This window comes from Podarcis bocagei, assembly GCF_964188305.1.
Source record: "Podarcis bocagei genome assembly, chromosome: 1".
Lineage (NCBI taxonomy): Eukaryota > Metazoa > Chordata > Lepidosauria > Squamata > Lacertidae > Podarcis > Podarcis bocagei.
Genome location: NC_138125.1, coordinates 117,616,532 through 117,636,655, shown reverse-complemented (window position 1 = coordinate 117,636,655; position 20,124 = coordinate 117,616,532). Strand labels below are relative to the sequence as shown.

Here is a 20,124-nt window from a genome sequence, read left to right as displayed (position 1 = left end):
TAAATATCTTTAAAAAAAACCAACAGAGTGGAATCACCTGGTGCCTGCTCCTGAGGATCCGGCACAGGTGCAGGCGCTTCAGAATCAAGTCCCTGCCCCAGTTCAGCCGGCCCTGAAGGCGGGGACTCCTGTGCAGGCTGGGATTCCTCCGGTTCAGCCTCTGAATTGGATTTCCAGGCCATCACAAGCGCAACTCCATGAACTGGCATATTACCCAATTAGGCAAGTGTACGATTGCATGGTAAGATACACTTACGCTGTTATAAAAATGAAAAGCCACCCAGCAAAATTGTGTAAGCTGCGCTAATTGATAATTGTGCTCTCAATGTTAACACTCTGAAATGTGCTGAAATGCAGTAATATATTATCAGCTATTAGGCGGGTGCCTACATCCTTACTGCCTGAGGTGTGTATTTGTTAAAGAAGATTTGAAAACCAGAGCCACGGAAGCACTAACAGAGATAAGCATTCACTAAGCACTGTAGAAAGCTTACTCTCCCTTCACCCTGCTGTGGAGGGGATAGGGGATAGCAGATTTAACCAGTTTCTCAGGATTGTTAGAGGGACTCACAACAAAGTCCAACATGGATTTTGTAAAATAACTTGCTGAAACTGCACTGCTACCCGTGAGAATATGTGCTGTGGGTAAGTGGTGAACCTGACAAATGACTCATAACAAATGAGTCCTGGAAGACTAAGGTCCAGAAAAGGTTTTGATAAATAGGTGCCGCTCCGGCGGGAAGGTAAATGGCGTTTCTATGTGCTGCTCTGGTTCACCAGAAGCGGCTAAGTCACGCTGGCCACATGACCCAGAAGCTGTCTACGGACAAACGCTGGCTCCCTCAGGTTATAGAGTGAGATGAGCGCGCAACCCCAGAGTCGTCCGCGACTGCACCACTGCTGGCCATGGCGTTTGGATTGTGGACTTAATACATTTATTATGTCCATAGCTTTCACAGGCAAATGTCTACTTCATCACGGGCATCTGAGGATCTGAGTTATTGTTTATAAAAGGTGTGCCAGCACTTTTACTTGTGGGAAATCATTTAACAACCCATAACCTCTAACCCATTTTAAAATCGCCCCGGGACAGAGGAGGCTTCGCTGCCGCCCGCCAGCATTTTAAAATCGTCCTGGGACAGCGGGGGCTTCTAAAATGCTGGCGGTCGGCAGCAAAGTGCTCCTGTCCCCGGAGCTTGCGGGGCGGGAGGTGGGGAGAAGGGCTTTTCTTCCCACCGCCAGCCTTCAGAACAGCCTTCTGAAGGCTGGCGGTGGGAAGAAAAGCCCTTGTGTCCCCCCCCCCCAGCCTTCAGAAGAGGTCCGGGGACAGACTGTCCCCGGACCTGGTCTGAAGGAGGTTTCCCTAGGAACGCATTAATTGATTTTCAATGCATTCCTATGGGAAACCGTGCATCGCAAGACGAAAAACTCGCAAGACGAAGAGACTTGCGGAACGAATTAATTTCGTCTTGTGAGGCACCACTGTAACGGATCTGCTTGCCAAACTAATTATGTACAAAACAGCCCTGCCTGCCTTTATTTTTCATTAATAAAAGGAATTTGCTGAAAATATTTGAGAAAGAATAGTTTGCAGCTGCCAGGGATTACGATGTTTTTCAGATGATTGCACTGCGGTTAGGGGAAATATGCCATTTTTAACGCATTATTACCTAAATGCCTGCTCCCAGCTGAGCTGTTTCTTGCTGTACTGAAGCAAACTGAGGTTGTTACTCTAGCTCCTAAAGTGAGATCGTGGGAAATGGAGCCGATAGCCAACTCTCTTCCACGTCCCATTTGTGATACCAAAGTTTACAAATTCTGGACACAGTATATAGCACCTGTATGGAGAAGTGGGCTCCTCGCCTGCTCTGAAACCCCCTCTACAATCCTGTACAACCAGTCTTTCGTTCCATGCCCTCCTCCGTGTTCCCGTCTGGCATGGCCATACTGTAGTGGACCAGTGGAAATTGTTGCGGACCCACTCGCAGCGACCCCTCTCCAGAGAGCAAGGCTTTTGTTCTCCTGTGAAGGTGAACAAAATGGACAGGACGGCATTCTGGAATTTAAAAAATGTCCACAACTTTTTTGATTCCAGGTGTAATTTGGACTTGGCTCAGGCATTGGGTGCATATCCCTTTCAGCCCCCCTGGTGAAGGGCTGACACATGACAGGTTCGAGCCTAGGATTAATGGGTCGTCTACATGAATGGCCGTCGCAAGCTGCTGAAGGAATGTCTATGGCCCATCTGCTGCACGCCTTGGCTTTTGGACAGAGATCAACGAGACCCCTCTAATGGGGTGCCCTGTTACTGCACGGTCCTGAGGTGGGGGTGATGCACCACTTCACCCCCTGCATGATGTTAGACTGAAAGGATTCCACTCAATGCCTTATCTGCTAAAGTTGTGACTATTGCTACAGGGAAGGCAAAACCTGCAAACAGCGCCAACCTGTTTGCAGGCAAATTCCTTCTCGACTTGGAAGGGAAAGGTTAGCATACAAAACCCAAAGCATTACTGAATAGGGTGGGGAGGGAGAGATGTTCTTCAGCTGACTGCAGTCCCTGGGGTCAGGGGCAGCCAGCCTTTATAGGGCTGGGGTGGACCAGAGTGAAGCCTGCTCCACTTTGGTCCGCTCCCAAGCCCCGCCCACACAGCCTGGCGATATTGGCCAGGATTCAAATGGAGAGATGGCAGGAAAGCCCTATCTACTATATTTTAAATGGTGATGGTGACACAAGTGAATTTTTCACACTGGAAACAAAATCCCCATTGCTGGCAAACTTGTACCAGATATTACCAAACAAAATGTACAGGATAAAGAATGAATACTTTTCAACAAGGTATTTTTCAAACTTATTTCATGAACTTTGTTTCGCAACATTGGTTTTAACCAGTGAGAATCTATCTCAGTAGTGAAAATATTGTATTCCTAGGCAGATCCTCGGTTGAGCATTTCTCAGGAGACAGAGCAAAACAACAACCCACATGGCGTCACCCTGGGCCTTCTGAACTATAGCTTGTGGTATCCTCATGATTTGCATACCAATAGCTGTGTGGCTCACATTTTGTAATTTTCACACCAACCCTCTTTATATTATTTTAAAATGGGGATTTGTTCTCAGCTACCAGGCTATAGCCAACGGCTGTGAAGTTGACACCTCTGAAGGAACACGGGATTTGTCATTCTGGGTACAGATCAATCTAGTCAAGAAACTGGTAAATGTAGTCTTCCCATGGGCAATTACAAGCATCTGATGGATGCTTCAGAGTTTCCTAGCAAGCCCAAGCAAATTCACAAGGCTTTACTTGGGGGGATGTTATATAAAAATGCAAAGAACAATTTGTGATTTATAATGTACCCATAGCGCATTACAAAACAGGTAATGTGATGCTCTCCAGGGGGCTATTTGAAGAGCTTTGAGGAAAACCCACGACAAAGTGACGCTGCTTCCATTTGCATATTTAATTTACATGCCCAGGCTGCCAACTATGTCAAAGAACACAAGGCACTATTTCCTTACATATTTGTTAAGATGATCTCTGTATAATGCTATACGACTTTTCAGTTTTAAACTTCCTTCCTATGCTATGACTTACGACGTCTTGGGAAGTTAATACTGATTGTCAATGAGTGAAAGGAGGGTTCATAGAACATATCTAACTGATACCATAAAAAGCATAATACAGGTGTTAGGCCCTTCTTGTCATCAAGGGCCACATAACATTTGCAGTAATCTTTTCCGTACCAGGTAAGGACTTAACTTTCCCCACAGGCTTTTGATGGACTGAGATGATGTTGGGTTCTGTTATTAGGGTGCTGCCAAAGTTTCCCATAGCTGTAACGGAGGGTTTGTTTTGTATGCATGAATGGAAGGTGTTTGTAGGAATTCTATTCATGGTATAATGTGATGTTTATGTTTTTGAATGTGCTGTAAGTAGGAAAGTCGGACAGAAAGTCCCAATAAAAAATGGAAACAGATGCATAAATTTTGTTTGTTGTCATGACGAGATTCACGTCATGTGACTGTAAGCAACATTTACAGTGGTACCTTGGGTTACATACGCTTCAGGTTACATACGCTTCAGGTGACAGACTCCGCTAACCCAGAAATAGTGCTTCAGGTTAAGAACTTTGCTTCAGGATGAGAACAGAAATTGTGCTCCGGCGGCGCGGCAGAAGTAGGAGGTCCCATTAGCTAAAGTGGTGCTTCAGGTTAAGAACAGTTTCAGGTTAAGAACAGACCTCCAGAACGAATTAAGTACGTAACCAGAGATACCACTGTATTTGTTAACACTGGGGTTCCTTCCCCCCGCTCCGCAAAATAATAATAATAATAATAATATGTAATTAATTACGTTGCTGAAACTTCATTACCTCCCTCTCCTGCTATGATGCTAGGCACATTTACTTCTGCGTAATCTCCAATGAACCCAGTGGGACGTACTTCTGAGTAAATATGCATAGGATTGCTTTGCAAATTTCATACACAAGGTTGAGATTTGACTCCAAACGCCATCTGAACACTAGCCTATGGTGCTGTTATCAGGATACTTACATTAAAAATTGAATGGAATGAGGACATGAAGTGGCTTATGTAGCAGTCCCAGCTTTTCCCAGCAGGATTTTTGTGCCTTTAACAGATGGCATTGAATAGCACTGATAAGAAGGCCCCCAAATGCCAGGACTGTGTTAAAGTCACATTAAACACGGTGTGACTTATTTCTGAATAAACGTGCAGAGGACTGTAGCTGCAATCCTAACCCCTTACCTAGAAGTAAGCCCCATTGAATTCAATAGCTCATTTCTGAGTAGACATTTATAGGATTGCACTGTGCCTGCTTACACTCCCTCTTCCACACAAAAAAGACTGAAGGAGCAGGAGCCTCGTCCTCTCTTGCATGTGGCTACACAGCATCACTTCATCTTGTGGCAGCAACCTATGCCATGATTTCTTGGAACCTGGAGGTGCTTCGAGCTCTGCCTCCTGACGTTGCATCTCCTTCCCCAAACAACCATGTTGCTACAGTTGTCCGAAGGGAAACCCCAACACACGAGTTTCTGCCCTTGCGTAGGGCTTTCATGTGACTGGGACACCCAGGAGCTTGCATGCTGGGGGGTGGGGGTTCTTCAAAGAACCATGAGCAGTGTGTGGTTGTTTGAGGAAGGTGATACTACGTCAGGAGTGGGGCTAAAAGTATGTCCCCGGTCAGTGGCGGAGGAAGCCGCTCAGGCGCCTGCGGCGGCCCAGGGGCAAGGCGAGCCACCCATAAGGGCAGGGTGTACCATGGGGCCTCCAGAGTCTGCCTGCCGCCTCCCACTCAGCCGCCCTACAGCTGGGGGGAGGCAGCGGGCAGACTGTTTGGGCAGCGAGGAGTCTGCGCATGCCTGAGAAGAAGAAGAGTTTGGATTTGATATCCCGCTTTATCACAATCCGAAGGAGTCTCAAAGCGGCTAACTATCTCCTTTCTCTTCCTCCCCCACAACAAACACTCTGTGAGGTGAGTGGGGCTGAGAGACTTCAAAGACGCGTGACTGGCCCAAGGTCACCCAGCAGCTGCATGTGAACGAGCGAGGAATCGAACCCGGTTCACCAGATTACGAGTCTACCGCACTTAACCATTACACCACACTGGCTCTTTCCCAGGAGAGACGTGTGGCTCTGGCACACTGTAGGCCCCATGGTGAGTGCCGTCCGGCATTTTGTCACCCCCCCTCAGTGGTGACACCCGGGGCGGACCGCACCCACCACACCCCCTTCTTCTGCCCCTTCCCCTGCTCGAAGTAATCACGGTAAGGCCGTGCACATGAATAACACAATAAATAGGGCTACGGTTACTCAGATTTGAGTCCCACTGGGTGCAAGCCTAATGATCACACCAATATCGCATCCCATCCATGTGTTTTATCTGATCCAACACATTAGAGCCTCACTTCGCAGTCCTGTTTGCATGCATGCATTTATATATACAGCTATATATGTCTCTTTTTCCTACCTGGTTTTCCTGGTGATGCCACTGGCAGATTTGCAAAACCTGCTCCAGTCCTTGGCGCTGCAGCTTCAGGTATTTGTCCAGTTGCCTTCTCCTGTCCTGCAGGACTTCGAGGAGGCTGCCAATTTTCGTGCAGCTGCTGTGGGCTCCCTGAACGAATTCTGGGTTCACATTCGGCCCGTCAGATTTGAACTCCTCTATGAATTCGGTAAGGTCATGGCTTTTGTTCAAGAGGACCAGAGACTTTTCTAAGAGCTCTGTGGCAGGGCAGGGGCAGGGGAATAGGCGGAGAGAAGAAAGGTGGTTAACTCCTCATATATGGTGTGATGTTCAGGGTGGACCACGTGCAAAAGGATTATTGGCATATATATCTAAGATTCCCTGACATATATCTAAGTAGAAGATAAACTATAGAACTGTGTCTCCCCCCCCCCCACTTATGGTGGTACATTCAGTTTCCCTGGGCCTGTAGCTTCTAACCACATACTGCCTCAGGTTCTAAGCACTGTAAGCCTCAAACACACTGCAGCTCTCGAACTCTGAGCTTTCCAAACTGTATTTTGTGACACTTTAGCGTGTTGGCTGCAGTGTGTAGGTGTGAACGCTCCCCATGTTCCTCCTGGGGCTGGAAAGGGGTTAGTTTAACCTCCGGTTTGCTAGTAAAACTGAATTACAGTGTCACAAAATGATGCATGTCTAAAAAGTCTGCCACCAACAAGAAAAGTCTGGAAAGTTCTGCCCTAACTGATCTCCAAATGTGTAACTCGTATTTTATTGTGCTGTATACAGCGCATAAACTACCTGAGACCAAGGCTACATATCTCTTCTCTGGCTTTCAGTACGAAAGCTGCATTATTCAGCTGTGAACTACACAATATTTGAAAAAAAATGTGTGATCTGGCTTTCACTTGGCAGGGGTATAATCCAAACCAAACCAAACCTGTACAGTACTGATAGGGATTCATATACACATTAATGTTATACCCAGCAGAGGGCAGTGATGACATTCAGCAAACACAACATTTATTACCAGGTGACTTCCCACAGAAGCAATTCAGACATCTGCATATTATTGGGCAGGGCCGACAGCATCTGAAGCCCAAAATATTGAGCATGTAATTTGCATATTATGCCAGTGGTATTTATATACATTTGCACATTTCCACTGCGATACTTGTTCAAAATGCCTTACATTTTGTGAGGGGGCGGGGGAAAGAAAACACTGCGCAGCAATGTGTAGCATCACAATATGATAATAGGCAGTCTGAGCACCACCACTAAAATTATTTTCTCTCAAAAACACAAAAGGGCAGAGTTTAGCATATAAGTGCCAACATTCTCTCTCTCTCTCTCTCTCTCTCTCTCTCTCTCTCTCTCTCTCTCTGGCAGAACAATTTGCTCAAGTACTTCACATGTTCATTACCACACAGACGCTCTTACCAATTGACATTTCCCAGAGTCTTGACAAATAGTGATTATTGCAACTGATGAAAAAAATCACAAAACAGCAGACATGGTGTAATTTACGGGGGATAAAACTTTCTCTTGATATAATGAGAAAAGCCTCAGAATGTGATTTGATTGGGAACGGGTGGGGAGGGAGAGACATCTTACTGCTCTGCTTTTGAAAGACATCTGTGCCTGCTCAGGAGAAATGCCCCTGAGATGCATGTTAATTTTATGTCAAAATGATAATACATAAATGCTTTGACAAAGGTGTTCCTCCTCAGAGAGTATCTGTCAAAAATTGAATGTGAAATGCAGCGCTGAATCACTTATACCCAGGGTAGCCAGTGAGGTGCTCTCTAGATGTTTTTGAACTATACAGTGGTACCTCGGGTTAAGTACTTAATTCATTCCAGAGATCCATTCTTAACCTGAAACTGTTCTTAACCCAAAGCACCACTTTAGCTAATGGGGCCTCCTGCTGCCGCTGCACTGCCGGAGCACGATTTCTGTTCTCATCCTGAAGCAAAGTTCTTAACCCGAGGTACTACTTCTGGGTTAGCGGAGTCTGTAACCCGAAGCGTATGTAACCTGAGGTACCACTGTAAATCCCATCATCCTTCGTCATCAACCATGTTGGCTGAAGCTGATAAGAGTTGGAGCCCAAACACCTGGAGGGTTCGCCACCTTGGCATCCCATGACCTATACCTTAAGCTGTATCCCCAGAAGCAATTCAGCCAACATTGTGCAATAAAGTCAAGGCCAATGGGAGAATGGGCAGGGTTAGGTCAAAGGCAGGGGGAAAGCATGATCAGGGGTTAGAGCGGCCAAATTATACATGCCTCACTTGTTTATCTAATTTCAGGCCAGCAGGACAGAGTTGAGAACTGAAAAATACCACCAGACATATCAAGAAAGAAAATATGGCCCCATTTAAAAGAAGCACCGTGCTACTTTAAACAGTGCTGGCTCCCCTCCCAAAGAATCCTGGGAACTGTAGTTTGCATGGTGCTGAAACATATTAGTAGACCCTTATTCACCTCACAGAGCTACATTTCCCAGAGTGCTCTGGGAAGGGAGACCAACTGGGGAATAGGGGGTCTCCTAACAATTTTCAGCACCAAGCAAACTACAGTTCCCACGATTCTTTGTGGCAGGCCATGGCTGTTTAATGATATAATTTTAAAGGTTTAGTGAAGGTGGGAAGGAAGGAAGGAAGAAAGGAAGAAAGAAAGGAAGGAAGGAAGGAAGGAAGGAAGGAAGGAAGGAAGGAAGGAAGGAAGGAAGGAAGGAAGGAAGGTTTTGGCAAGACTGAGGTAATGGCTATACTTCATTAATGACTGGAGTATTTTCTTCTCATCTGCTTACCTGTTCATGAAATCTGATTCAGCTGCCCACACCACAAAGTGAACAAAACAAAAGACAATTTTAATTACATACATAACTACCCACTTCTGAATCCTTATCTTTCTGAAAAGACGTAAAAACAAAGAATAAATGGTATTGGATAGAAACTCTTGCCCCTTTGGGAGAAAGCCATATTTTTCAAGACCGTTTTCCTTGTGGCAAACAATTTCATTTGATTGTTTTCAGTGATGGACCTCTTTTTTTGCAATGGCAATCAATCACTATCAACTGTTCCAAGGCCAAATTGCTGTGTGATGATGAACGCTTCACACCAATGGAGATTGAATTGAGACCACCAAACTCATATTAAAGTGACCAGGCTTCAATTCACTATTCTGTCGTCTTGAACAGAATTACATACGATTCAAGCCACTAGCTTTTGAACCAACTAGCCTCAACCATGCAAAAGAGAGAGAAGAGATTTAAAAAATACGAAAGTAGTTACTGTTGCATCAAACAATCAACTGCAATTTAAATTTATTGTAAACATAACATTTGACTAAAACCACATGTCTAAATCTCAGTGGGGAGCAATAAACTCATGAAGGATTAGAAAGGCTTTTCAAATACATTTCAATTGTCCTTAGTTTCCACAGGATGCTTTAGTGTCATATTTGTAATGTTTATACGGCAGGGATCACTGTATGGAAATACTGTTTTTATAGCAATTAAAACATATCAGTTTATTCAGGCCTGGAAATATATCAAATGTCAAGGAAATAAACAGCTATCTGAATTTTCAAAGACATCTGAAGGCAGCCCTGTATAGGGAGATTTTTTTAATGTTTGAGTTTTTCTGTTTTTTAATACTTTGTTGGAAGCTGCCCAGGGTGACTGGGGCAACCCAGTCAGATGGGCGACATATAAATAATAAAACTGTTGTTGTTATTTTACACCTCCACTGAAATCAAACTCAGTTTCTATGTTAAACTCATTTACAGAGAGAACCAGGTTCTGTATCCCAGCCTTCCTCAACCTAGGTAAAGGGTAAAGGGACCCCTGACCGTTAGGTCCATTCGTGGACGACCCTGGGGTTGCGGCACTCATCTCGCTTTATTGGCTGAGGGAGCTGGCGTACAGCTTCCAGGTCATGTGGCCAGCATGACTTCTGGCAAAACCAGAGCAGCACACGGAAACGCCGTTTACCTTCCCGCCAAAGCAGTACTTATTTATCTACTTGCACTTCGTGCTTTCAAACTGCTAGGTTGGCAGGAGCAAGGACCGAGCAACAGGAGCTCACCCCATCGCGGGGATTCGAGCCGCCAACCTTCTGATCGGCAAGCCCTAGGCTTTGTGGTTTAACCCACAGCGCCACCCGTGTTCCTCAACCTAGTGCTCTCCAAATGTTTTAGGCTATAATCCCATCTGCCCCAGCCAGCAAAACCTTTTGAGGTCACCAGACTGGGAAAAACTGGTATCACAATTAAGGTCACAATTAAGAGTAGTGACCAAATGGTTTTAAGTGGTAAAGCTGGCTCCAGTTTTTAAGAACCTGTACAAATTGTTCCCTAGCTAGACTGTTTTGTACATTACCCTACAGAGGTACAGCTCTGAACAAGCTCTAACTGTTGGGGGACATACTCTTGGTTGTATCTTGCTATATTTTTCTTTTCTTTTTAAGAATAGCCTTCCCTTTTAACCCTTCATTAAATCTTCTCATAGAAAGATAGCTTCCTCCCTCAAAAGCAGAAAACCAACATCCATAGGAGTGATGTTTACAGTAAGGAAGGTAACATGCCATCATATACTCATTTAAATAATACGAAAAGCATGCAAGGACTTTGTTGAACCAACATCCATATATTGGATAACAAACCTAGTCACTCAAAAGGAAATGTGTGCCACATGCAAATCCTAGGTTACTTAAATATGTTGGGTGGGATCCAGCTAAATTAGTGTGATGAGTTTTAACTGCACAATGAAAACTTCCCCTCCTTCTCCTCTCCCTGTGCCCCCACTCTGCCCCACACCCCCTGTAAATCTGCTCTGGAAGGTTGAGGTAGCCGCTAGAACAAAAAATCTTTAGACTGCTAGGTATTTAGCAATAAGAGCTGGCCTGTGTATCCAAAAGGCTTTATATAAACAACATGTTCAGGTAAACCCTGAAGTTTGCACAAGAACAAATTTAATTTTGTTCCCCCTCCCCAAAACAGCCGCCCAATGAGGATTCAGTATGTTCAGACACCATGGCATGTTGCACCTCAGGCAAAAAAGAAAAATAGAATCCAGGAGTGGGGGGAGAAAGCCCTCCTTGATATCCCAATTTTATTAATATTTATCACAGGTGGGACCTCCAATAAACTGCTGCATTTATGCTAGAAGGTAAGAGTACATTGCAACATTTCATTGGAGGTCCCACTTGTAATAAATAATAAGAATTGAGGGAGTGAAATACACAAGGAGCTGTTTTAGAAACCACACACCCTTTGGGTCTAAACCTCTTGGACGGTGTATGCTTTAACTGCATATTGCCACTGAAAGTGTCTTGTGAGCTTTCTTGCTACTGTACCCAATTGCCGCTTGCTGGCATCACTGTGCTAAAACTAGCATTGCTTTTTAAAAGCCCTTTAAATATCCCATCAGCTTCTCTGTGTAGTTTTTGGCAGCCAAGAGCCTTGGAGTATTTTTGCAGCTTTTACAGAAACAGACACTTTCAGATGGTGTACCAAACAGCAGTTGCCTAGGGCGGAGTCATCCTAAATACCTAGATACAACATAAAATGGAAATGTGACTGCTGCATTGCCTGCGGCTTCCTTTTTATCCGGCTAATCCAGCCTCCCAGCAATGATGGACAACAGCACTCAACCTATACAGCACGCAATTGCCCAGTGCCAGAAACTGATCGCGTTTTTCAGCATTACCTGGGTGAGGAGCAAAATGAAGGTATGCACTCATTAAAATAACGCTGTCGGGTTCTGGAATCAGAAACTGAGTTCTATAGTTCCATGCAGAGTGGCTTCAGACAGGCCTGCAAAGGAGCACTGTTCAACCAGAGATTGTTCAAATCCGGACTGGCGAACACCCAAGCCATCTGATTTGACTGGTATATAGGGTGTGTATAAGCATAATGGCTTGTGTAAGCCACAGTCCCTAGGAAACTATGAGTTGCCTCTTGCCACCAATCAAGGATGGCTTCAGTTTTCTGAAGACCATTGGGCAAGATACCATCCCTGGACTCTCTGTCCTCCCTCAGTGAGTCTGCCTCCTCACTGCAGGTGGCGTTTGGCAGCAGGTCCCTTGCCCAGACTGTGAGCCATTGGCATATATTCCACCACGCCAACCCTCAACACTGGTCCTGCACCAAGGCTTGGTCATCCCTGACAGACCTTGCTTCCAATGTCTTTGGCTCCTATCCTTCCATGTTCCAATGGTGCAGCTCTGCTTAAAACTACTTTGACAGATACCATTTTGAGCGCAGGTCTCCAAAGTCATGGTAATTGTCTTTCCCAGAGAAATGTATGCCAAGATGAGTCCCACTAAACTAGGCCCAGCTGCCAGGTGGCTCGGCTCACGCCAATTGCAGGCTTCCAAGATTTGCTGCTGGGTGTTTTTTGTTTTGTTTTTAAATGTCCTTTCCCTGAAATGCAGCGTACACTGAAATTTGGAACATACTTGTTTTCCCATGCAAAACTTGTCATAAATATTTGGGCTGAACACCACGAAGCCACGCTTACTGCCTTGTAAAAATCCATCATTCCATTTCCTCTGGAATATACCCAATTGCATATTTGCGGCAGGCAAAACTGTAAAACTCATCCAATGTCCACTCCCCCGGGACTATTCGTTTCGTTTCTGAATTGTGGCATATTTTTGGTTCCGCTTTCAGATTGCTTTCCAGCATCAGGGCTGGTAGTCTGGAAGCGAGGCTGGCTAGTAGTTGAGCTGAGAGCTGGCAGGTAGGGTGGCAAGCGAGTGATCGGGCAAACCAAGTGAGTTGGTGTGCATCACAGGTAGGATGAGAGTTGTCATCATCTGAGCAAATAGTTCTTCAGACCAAGCAGCCAATGCCAGCTGGTTTATACAGCTAAGGGAAACCCTATTACTGCCCTCCTGCCAGTTGCCCCTTGCCCTGAACTTGCAGCCACAATACTGCCCTCTAGCCATCAGCTGCCCTCTAGCCATCAGCAGTGGCAGCACTCAAGTGCTCCTTCCTCTCCCATGCGACCACACTGGTGCAGAACATAGCATATGCAGGAATACCTAGATTCCTAGCACCTTACTCCAAACAGGAGGCTGGTTTGACCCTGTCTTTTACAATTACTTAGAAGGAAGCCCCAAGCTTTTTAAGATATGTTTCTGGAGACGGATGCTATCCTGCTGCGCTATGCAATTGTAATTACTTTGCCCATCTCCTTTGAGATTGCATCCAACCTACTATAAGTACAAGGAATACTGAAGCTGGGGAATTCTCAACCCTTTGCTCTCTGCTAAAGCTCATGAAAAGCCTTTTGAACAGGAGAACTGGGGAACCTCAATAGTATGATGGAGCACATGGACTGCTGGAGGAGGGGGGAAATCAGGCTTACGTCGTCTTCAACAGGCTCTACTATGGCTGCAGAAAGTACCTTCCATTTGATTTGGGAGAACTACCCTCATCTATAGATTTTGGGGAGGGCACCCTCATCTATCGCCCCATATGTTCCACACTATTGCTGAGGACCCTTAAGCTTTTGGGGGGCTCGCTCACGCTTACTTCATCCTCACTCGCTTGGGGAGGGACACATCACTCTTGCCAGAGGCCTGAACTGATTCGCTGAAGAGGGATTTTTGCCCAGACCTTCTGCTGTTCCACACATTATGCTTCTCCCTTTCCCACTCCTTCTCTTCTCCAGACTTCCAACTCACAGGAAGTCAGGCCACAGGTTCCCACCCACTATGATACGATATTGCCACTGTCCCATACAGAACAACAAAATTGAAAATCTACATCAGACATTCAAAAACCAACAAGCCTGCTATCCCAGCTATCCCAGCTTGGTTAGCCCCCTAAAAACTCTGATACCCCATAATTAAATACAATATACTCCCATAGAGACTACCTTACACTGCGTTTAAAACCAAAATCGCATTTGAATAGAAAATGTTTCTCAGGCGGCTAGTCCTAGTCTTTATAACCCTGTACTGTACCTTCTTCCAGAAGGCAGAAGCTGAAAGAGATCATTACTGGGGTGCGCACTAACCTGCACAATCTCTGCAGCTTTCTTACGGCACCTGGAAGCATAGATTTGATGCAAGGTAGGGAGAGTGCACCCAGTTATTCTCTCCGCAGTCTTTAAAACCCTGGACCACATTGCTTTTTCCCTGACCGTGCAACTCCCAAACCACACACACAGACCATGAGTTAATACACTCTCAACAGTACAATGGTAAAATGCCATCAACAGGTCCTTTGAGAGATTATTTTTCCAGAGGATTCTCAGAAAATATAACCTCTATTGTGCTCTCTTCATCAGGTCTTTACTGTTTTCTCTCCAGTTCTCTCCAGTTCTCCCCATTCCCAGAAATCGAAACACAGAGACCTGTTCCACACACTTCCCCTCAATAATAAGTGGCTGAATATTCAATTTACATTTCCTAAAGTCCACAATAATCTCTTTTGTTTTCTTTAAGCTAAGGAGTATGTTGTTTTTCCTGCACCACTCCCCCAACTGCTCAACTTCTTTCCTATGATAGACTACACTGAAAATCAGGCAAGACTGGGCTCTAGGGAGAAAGGGAACTGTTTTTTTAAAAAGTTAGGAAAGGAGGAGGGAGGAAAGAAATGAAAATACCGTATTTTTCGCCACATAAGACGCACCGGCCGCGGGGCTCTCCCAGGGCTAGTGGATCGCTGCGCTACACCAGGAGCTTGGGGCGTGCTGAGCTCAGCGCGCCCCAAGCTTCTAGGTGCGCGCAAGCAGTCCGCTGCCGCCCCAAGCCTCGCGCACCCGGTGGGACCTCCTGCCGGGTGCGCGAGGCTTGCAGACACTCGCCCGAAGCAGGGGGAGCCCTCCCGAGGGCTCCCCGTGCTTCGGGCGACAGGCTGCCGCCCCAAGCCTCGCGCACCCGGTGGGACCTCCTGCCGGGCGCGCGAGGCTTGCAGGCATTCGCCCCATAAGACGCACCCCGATTTCCCCTTCATTTTTGGAGGGGAAAAAGTGCGTCTTATGGGGCGAAAAATACGGTAGATAGAATAAGGAAAGGTAGGCAAACCTTTACATGTTTATAATTTCAAGTACTAGTAAAATTAGAACAGCAGTCCAGAAAAATTACTTTAGATTTTCACTTCCTTCAACAGAAGTTGTAAGCAGCATTTATCCACGACCCAATTCTAAATATGTAATAATTAGGAATCTTCTAAATTAAAGAAGAAGGGGGGGGGAATACCCATCTGTACCTCTTGTATGTTGTTCATGCTGATGCAGGATTGCTCTCAGAGATTCTGGATTCTCAAACTCTTGGGAATTCTTCAGGAAATCTTCAACTTGGTCGATTTTGATTGCAAACTGTTGAAGAGCCAAGAAGGATGACAGAAAACACAATTTAGTTACACGTGACAACATCCCAACTGAAAAGTCTCATCTCAGGTCTTAGTGTAAGCTCTCAGAAAGGTGGGAAGCATTTACAGTGATGGCCCAGCATATCCTTTATCCTGCAATTGTCTTTTTGAGAATTAGTAGACTTGATCTGTTTTCCAGCTCTAACAGTCATGGCAGCCATGTGCACCAATGCTGGGGTGGGGTTGGGTAGGGAAGAAGACTTGTGAAAAAGCCTTGGGTTCTTTGGTGAATACCACTGGAATGAACAGTGCTAGTGTCTACTGTTCTGGCCCAAGGAGTCTAACCTAATGCACAGCACTGGACTGCATGTGTACTGCACTGCTGCCTATGAGGATCTCTTTGCAGAGCAAATGGCACTGATCAGCCAATGGAAGGGAGGGGGGAGGGAAATGGGGTAACTAAAGGAAGAACTGTAGGTCAGTTATTGCAAAAACACATACTTTGCTCACAGACAGTCCCGGCTTCAGTTTCTGGCATTTCCAGGGAGGGCTGGAAAAGACTTTTGCCTGAAACTCTAGAGAGCCACAGCTAGTACAGTGGTACCTCGGGTTAAGTACTTAATTCATTCCAGAGGTCCGTTCTTAACCTGAAACTGTACTTAACCTGAAGCACCACTTTAGCTAGTGGGGCCTCCCGCTGCCACTGCGCCGCCGGAGCACAATTTCTGTTCTCATCCTGAAGCAAAGTTCTTAACCTGAGGTACTATTTCTGGGTTAGCGGAGTCTGTAACCTGAAGCGTATGTAACCTGAAGCATATGTAACCCGAGGTACCACTGTACTGAGATGGATCTACCAATGGTCTGACCCTGTATAGGACAGCTTTGTCTGTTGATGTATTCAGTCCTGCCACCCTAAACAAGTAATCAGAACTGTTGGATCTAACAGAAATGGGCATGCTCGGCACCCCTTGCTCACTATGCTCTCAGCATTGCAAGTGCAAGGCCTTTATATAGAGGTCAGTCAGCACCTGGATAGCCAAGATTAGCCAGTAGCCATCAAATAAACCATGATCCCAAATGCAATCATCTTGGAAGAAAGTCCCTTTGATTCCAAATGAGTGTACTTTCAATTAAGTGAGGCCTGTTAAGTTGCCAAAGAGCAGAAAGGAAAAGATTTGCCAGCATTCACCATGCAGAACACAATGGCTGCCACCTATGTACCTCTGGATGAGTAGGGGCCAGCCAATGTTTCAGGAACAATTGTAGCCCGCTGCCCTATTCACCCATTAGCCATCCATGTGGAGCTCTAATGCATGGAGTGGAAGTGGGACTGTGCTTCCTTTCCATGCTCTTGACAACGGCATGCCTGCAGCTTCTTCACCTGTTTGGCTTTGTTCCTCTGGTTTCCACATGTGTTTGGCAGTGGTAACAAGCCAGCTATACACTCATAGGTTCCTTCACACAGCTCAGAAGGGCAGAGCCAGCCAAGGATATGATGCTGCGACAGGACCAGAAGTCGTGGCCCCAAACCATTAGTCCTCAAGAATCGGAATACGACAAGAACCAGAGTGAACAGGACAACAATTAATATACCACTTAAAGCCAAACAGGCTTCTAAGCGGCTTCCAAAGTACAAGCATTAACATTTAAACACCCATAATGAAAATTCAGAATGAATCCATCCCATTAGAATATAAAAAATATCAACATTTATAGCGAAAACATGCAACAAAACAATCTCTTTAAAATAACGCTTTGAAATTTTAAGATTAAAATAGGAAGCTCATCTTGAGGTATTTTTTGGACAAGCCCTAACTTTTCAATCTTCATTGTCACAATACTCTTAAGGGAAGGAGCAGCAGGAGAGTAATGTAAGCCTCACAGGCTGCATCTAGCCAGCAAAGGCTTACGCCTCCTTGCATTGAACTTCTGCTGTTTAGTGTCCTTGCACCAATTAACACATTAACGAGACGCCAAATGGCAGGGGCTGAAAAGAGCCCTGAATCCTGGGGCTGTAAAGTCTAGCAGCATATTCATTATGTGGTTTATAGCACCACACACATGGAGGGCTTCCACCCCGGTGATGTACATTTGTGGTGATAGCTGCTGCTGGCATGGAAGATACACATGCATTTTAGACAAATCATCATGAATTAGGGTGATTTTGAAGGAAATGCCAGACAGAGGCAGCTTCTGTGTAGTTTTAACAGCCAGGATTCGGCTAACCCAGAGCCCTAGTGGAACGAACCTTCTGCCAGTGTATGGAAACAATTGAATACAACCTATTGCTTGAAGCAAATTACATTAACTTCTAACTCAATAATAAGCACATCAATTTTCCAATTTACATTCAGGAGGCAGAGAATCATAGAAGAAAGAACCCTGAAAAGCCATATACTCAAAGGCAGAAGGTAGTAACCACAACAACAACATGTTTATACCCTGTCTTCTGGCTCTACCCAAAACCAAGGAGGCTGACAATCCATACAATTACAAAAAGACAAAAATATAAGCCACTCCTTCAACTCCAACCGAGAACAATTCAAATTGTAACACCTAGCAGCAAGATAAACAAACAAAATCACATCAGTATAAATACTCAAGCCACATCCAGCTCAAAATGCCACCGGAATAGGAATCTTTTAAGCTGTTTCCTGAAGGAGAGGTAGAAGAATAGCAGACAGAACTTCCTGAAGATGCAGTTCTATAACCAAAGGACCACCACGGAAAAGACCTCACACATTAGCAGCCATCATCCTATCCTCAGAAGGAGGAAGAACGTACAGCAGGACATCAAACGATAACTTAAGCAAATGGGCAGGTTCTTACGGGAGCATGCTGTCCTTTAAGTGCCCTGGGTCCAAACTTCTTAGGACTGTAAATATCAAAACAAGTACTCAGAACTGCAACAATTGTTAACTAATTGTGAACCAATAAAGTGGCCTAAGGACCTGTATTGCTCCAGGCAGTGAGTACTAGCCTATAACCTTGACGTTCTGGGTTAAAGGCTGTTTCCGAATGGCCTTCAAGGGTAGTCCCACATAGAGTATACATCTAAGATGGAAATTGGCAATGCATGCATGCATGACTGACAGGCACCTCACTAGATTTTCCTAGTCATTTTGCTATAATAGCATTGCCTCCTATTGTTTGGGGGTGGGGCTGGGGGCACGCTGGGGGGCGCGCACACACACACACACACACACACACACACACACACACACAGAGTCCAGCCCGCCAAATATGGCAGGGGCAAAAGGAAACGGTTTTTGTTTTTTGTTTAGTGAACATTAGAAGTTTGTATTTAAGCAACATGCAACCTTGGCATCATTTTTGCTTCTTTCTAAATCTCACGCTGCATTTTAAGTAGGGCAAATATCCTGTGGGCTGAAACTGTCGGAGTGAAATAAATAAATAATCAGGCAAATCTCAGAAGTTGGGGGTGCAGAAACTTCAGATGAAATTAAGAAAGATGATGAGAAATAAGCCTTCTGCTCTGCCTGCTTTTCCTCACATGTTCCATCCTGGGGTTTTTTTTATGCTCTTTACGATATAAAACAAATCCATTATCCTTCAACGTTTGGGATTTGACTTCTGATTTTCATTAAAGAATATCCTAGAGATGAGGCTTGCACTTTATCATAATAAAACAAAGATTACACATAATCACATTCTGTCATTTAAAGCAAAACATTTCAGTGAGAATTTTCCAGTATTTCCATTTTAAGTCAATATGACATTTCCCATTCGCCCCTCTGCTTGGATGTTTCAGGACACGAGGCCTGATCCTTGGTCCCACTCCTGCTGCCTCACAGTACTCTGAGAGCAAAAAACCCAATGTTCTAACAAACTGTCTGCTAGTCACTTTTTTGTGTTCTTCTTAGAGATATTTGCTTCAATCCAGAATTGCAATGGCGGGTGCCATAAATATCATCTGGGAATTTACATATTGCTGCTTTTCCTACACTGGGTCATGATTCAAAGCTGGTATAGTATAACAGAAAGGTGGAGATGAGAACTTGCTCTGCTCCCCAAGCTAGAGAAGAGGCAAATAATAATAACAATAATAATAATAATAGTACCCCGCCCATCTGACTGGGTTGCCCCAGCCACTCTGGGCGGCTGCCAACATATATAAAAACATAATAAAACATTAAAAACTTCCCTATACAGGGCTGCCTTCAGAAAGTTGCTTATTTTCTTGACATCTGATGGGAGGGCATTCCAAAGGGTGGGCACCACTACCGAGAAGGCCCTCAGCCAGGTTCCTTGTAACCTCACTTCCCCGCAGTGAGGGAACCACCAGAAGGCTCTGGGAGTGAAATAATTTCTTTTGAAATGAACTTAATGGGCCATTGGAAAGGGAAGGGAAGGGCTGGTGTGCATAACTAAGGGAGAGGGGGGAAATTCAGAGCATGCCAGGGACTCTTGTCTTCCACTGCCTTCAACTGCCAGTTTGGTCAAACTCATGTTGGTAGCTTCAAGAACACTGTCCAACCATCTCATCCTCTGTCGTCCCCTTCTCCTTGTGCCCTCCATCTTTTCCCAACATCAGGGTCTTTTCCAGGGAGTCTTCTCTTCTCATGAGGTGGCCAAAGTATTGGAGCCTCAGCTTCAGGATCTGTCCTTCCAGCGAGCACTCAGGGCTGATTTCCTTCAGAATGGAGAGGTTTGATCTTCTTGCAGTCCATGGGACTCTCAAGAGTCTCCTCCAGCACCATAATTCAAAAGCATCAATTCTTTGGCGACCAGCCTTCTTTATGGTCCAGCTCTCACTGCCATACATCACTACCGGGAAAAC

General features: G+C 45.2%; 1 protein-coding gene across 4 annotated transcripts in view; it reads right to left on the bottom strand.

Moving 5' to 3' along the window:
- CCDC141 (coiled-coil domain containing 141) overlaps positions 1 to 20,124 on the bottom strand; it is a 97,871-nt gene that overhangs the window by 53,271 nt on the left and 24,476 nt on the right. For all 4 annotated transcript variants that reach the window (XM_081193871.1, XM_081193873.1, XM_081193874.1 and 1 more), the window contains exons 4-5: positions 15,222 to 15,330; positions 5,994 to 6,247 (exon numbers count right to left, since the gene is read on the bottom strand). In XM_081193871.1, coding sequence (XP_081049997.1) covers positions 5,994 to 6,247; positions 15,222 to 15,330 — 363 coding nt within the window. The remainder of the gene's footprint in view (positions 1 to 5,993; positions 6,248 to 15,221; positions 15,331 to 20,124) is intronic.